This window comes from Martes martes (assembly GCF_963455335.1).
Source record: "Martes martes genome assembly, chromosome: 10".
Classification (NCBI taxonomy): Eukaryota; Metazoa; Chordata; class Mammalia; order Carnivora; family Mustelidae; genus Martes; species Martes martes.
The window spans coordinates 54,442,006-54,444,209 of NC_137898.1; the positions used below are offsets into that span (position 1 = coordinate 54,442,006).

At 44.6% G+C, this 2,204-nt stretch overlaps 1 protein-coding gene across 1 annotated transcript; it reads left to right on the top strand.

Annotated features, from left to right (window-relative positions):
* Positions 1-306: 306 nt before the first annotated feature.
* OR52B2 (olfactory receptor family 52 subfamily B member 2) lies at positions 307-1,275 on the top strand (the record flags this gene model as incomplete). Its single annotated transcript, XM_080816305.1, has 1 exon — positions 307-1,275. The coding sequence occupies one exon, from the start codon at positions 307-309 to the stop codon at positions 1,273-1,275; it is 969 nt and encodes a 322-aa protein (XP_080672431.1).
* Positions 1,276-2,204: the final 929 nt, after the last annotated feature.

The window sequence follows — 2,204 nt, forward strand, 5'->3', positions numbered from 1 at the left end:
GTCAGAAAAGTATAGTGGGGTCAAACTTTGGGAGTAGGGTGACTGGAGGCAGGGGAAACCTCTGTTAGTTCTTGAAGCGTGATTGGCATTGAAGCTGTTCATGCTAATGAGGCACCATGGGTCAGAAGTCATTCCTACACCCAAATGAGCATTCTCTGGGAGAACTTGTCTAGAGAGTCCCACAGTTTAGAACCCAGTGCTATCTTTTATGGTCTCCGCGCACACTCAGGGGTCCTTTCTGTTCCTGTCACTTTCAGCAGACTCTTCGGCTTCTGAGTTGTTACAGAAAGGACCCTAAAGTGCATCATGACTCACACCAACTTTACCATCTTCCATCCTGCAGTTTTTGTCCTACTGGGCATCCCTGGGTGGGAGGCTTACCACATTTGGCTATCAGTACCCCTCTGCCTCATGTATATCACTGCTGTCCTGGGGAACACCATCCTGATAGTGGTCATCATCACAGAACGTAATCTTCATGAGCCCATGTACTTCTTCCTTTCTATGTTGGCCATCACAGACATCCTGCTATCCACCACTACTGTACCCAAAGCTCTAGCCATCTTTTGGCTCCATGCCCATGACATTGCCTTTGATGCCTGTGTCACCCAAGTTTTTTTTGTCCATGTGATGTTTGTGGGGGAGTCAGCCATTCTATTAGCCATGGCCTTTGATCGCTTTGTGGCCATCTGTGCCCCCTTGCATTATACAACAGTGCTAACATGGCGTGTTGTGGGAAGGATTGCTCTGGCCATTGTTACCCGAAGCTTCTGCATCATCTTTCCAGTGATCTTCTTATTGAAGCGGCTGCCCTTCTGCCGGACCAACATCGTCCCCCATTCCTACTGTGAGCATATTGGAGTGGCTCGCTTGGCTTGTGCTGACATCACCATTAACATCTGGTATGGCTTCTCAGTGCCCATTGTCATGGTCATCTTGGATGTGATCCTCATTGCTGTGTCTTACTCACTGATCCTCCGAGCGGTGTTTCGTTTGCCCTCCCAGGACGCCCGGCACAAGGCCCTCAGCACTTGTGGCTCTCACCTCTGTGTCATCCTCATGTTTTATGTTCCATCCTTCTTTACATTATTGACCCACCGCTTTGGACGTAACATTCCTCGACATGTCCATATCCTGCTGGCCAATCTTTATGTGGTGGTGCCACCAATGTTCAACCCCATCGTCTATGGTGTGAAGACTAAGCAGATCCGGGAGGGTGTAGCCCACCGGTTCTTTGACATCAAGACTTGGTGCTGTGCTTCACCTCTGGACTAATGGCTCCCCATGAATCTGCACTCCAAGCTTTATCAAGGAAACTAAGCATAAAATACAGAGATTTTTTTTGGACTGAGAGGGCTTTTACTTCTCTTCCTCTTTCTCTTCCTTCTTTGTTGTCATCATTCCCTTCCAGCTTTTCTTTTTTTTCTCTTCTGGCTCTTCATCTTTGCCTCCTCTTCTGTTTCTTTGTTTGCTTTATCTTCTCTTCTCATATCCCTTCTCCACATCCCAGAGATAATAACTAAATGTACATGCCTCTGATGTGAACATTTGGTATCTTCAATAGACCAGACATACTCCAGAAACACAGAGAATTGAACACAACATGAAGTGGGTTATAAGCACATGGATGAAAATAATTTTATATTTAACATCTGAAGGGGTTCCAGTTTTTTTTTTTTAAATCTCCAAATGTGTACTGATTATTTGTACAGACTCAAGAAGCTTTGTCTCCTAACTTTTACAGTGGCAGGTATTATTTATTTATCTATCCTAAAATTTATTTATTTTTATTTTTTTAAGATTTTTATTTATGTATTTGACAGAGAGGTAGAGAGACAGTGAGAGAGGGAACACAAACAGGGGGAGTGGGAGAGGGAGAAGCAAGCTCATCACTAAGCAGGGAGCCTGATGTGGGGCTCCATCCCAGGATCCTGGGATCATGACCTGAGCCAAAGGCAGCCGCCTAATGACTGAGTCACCCAGGTGCTCATGGAAGGTGTTTATGAAAAACAGTCATGCATGTCCTTCAGCTGTCTAGAAATCATTCTTCAAATTTCAGATAAAGAACTACCTTCCGTGAAAACTCTTGCCTCACTTTTCCAAGCAATCCAAGACTGCTATCTTTGTATATTGATTGTATCTTGTACAAATCTCAAAATGTATTGCGAACTGTAATGGGTTGTTTCTTTATTTGTACCCGAATT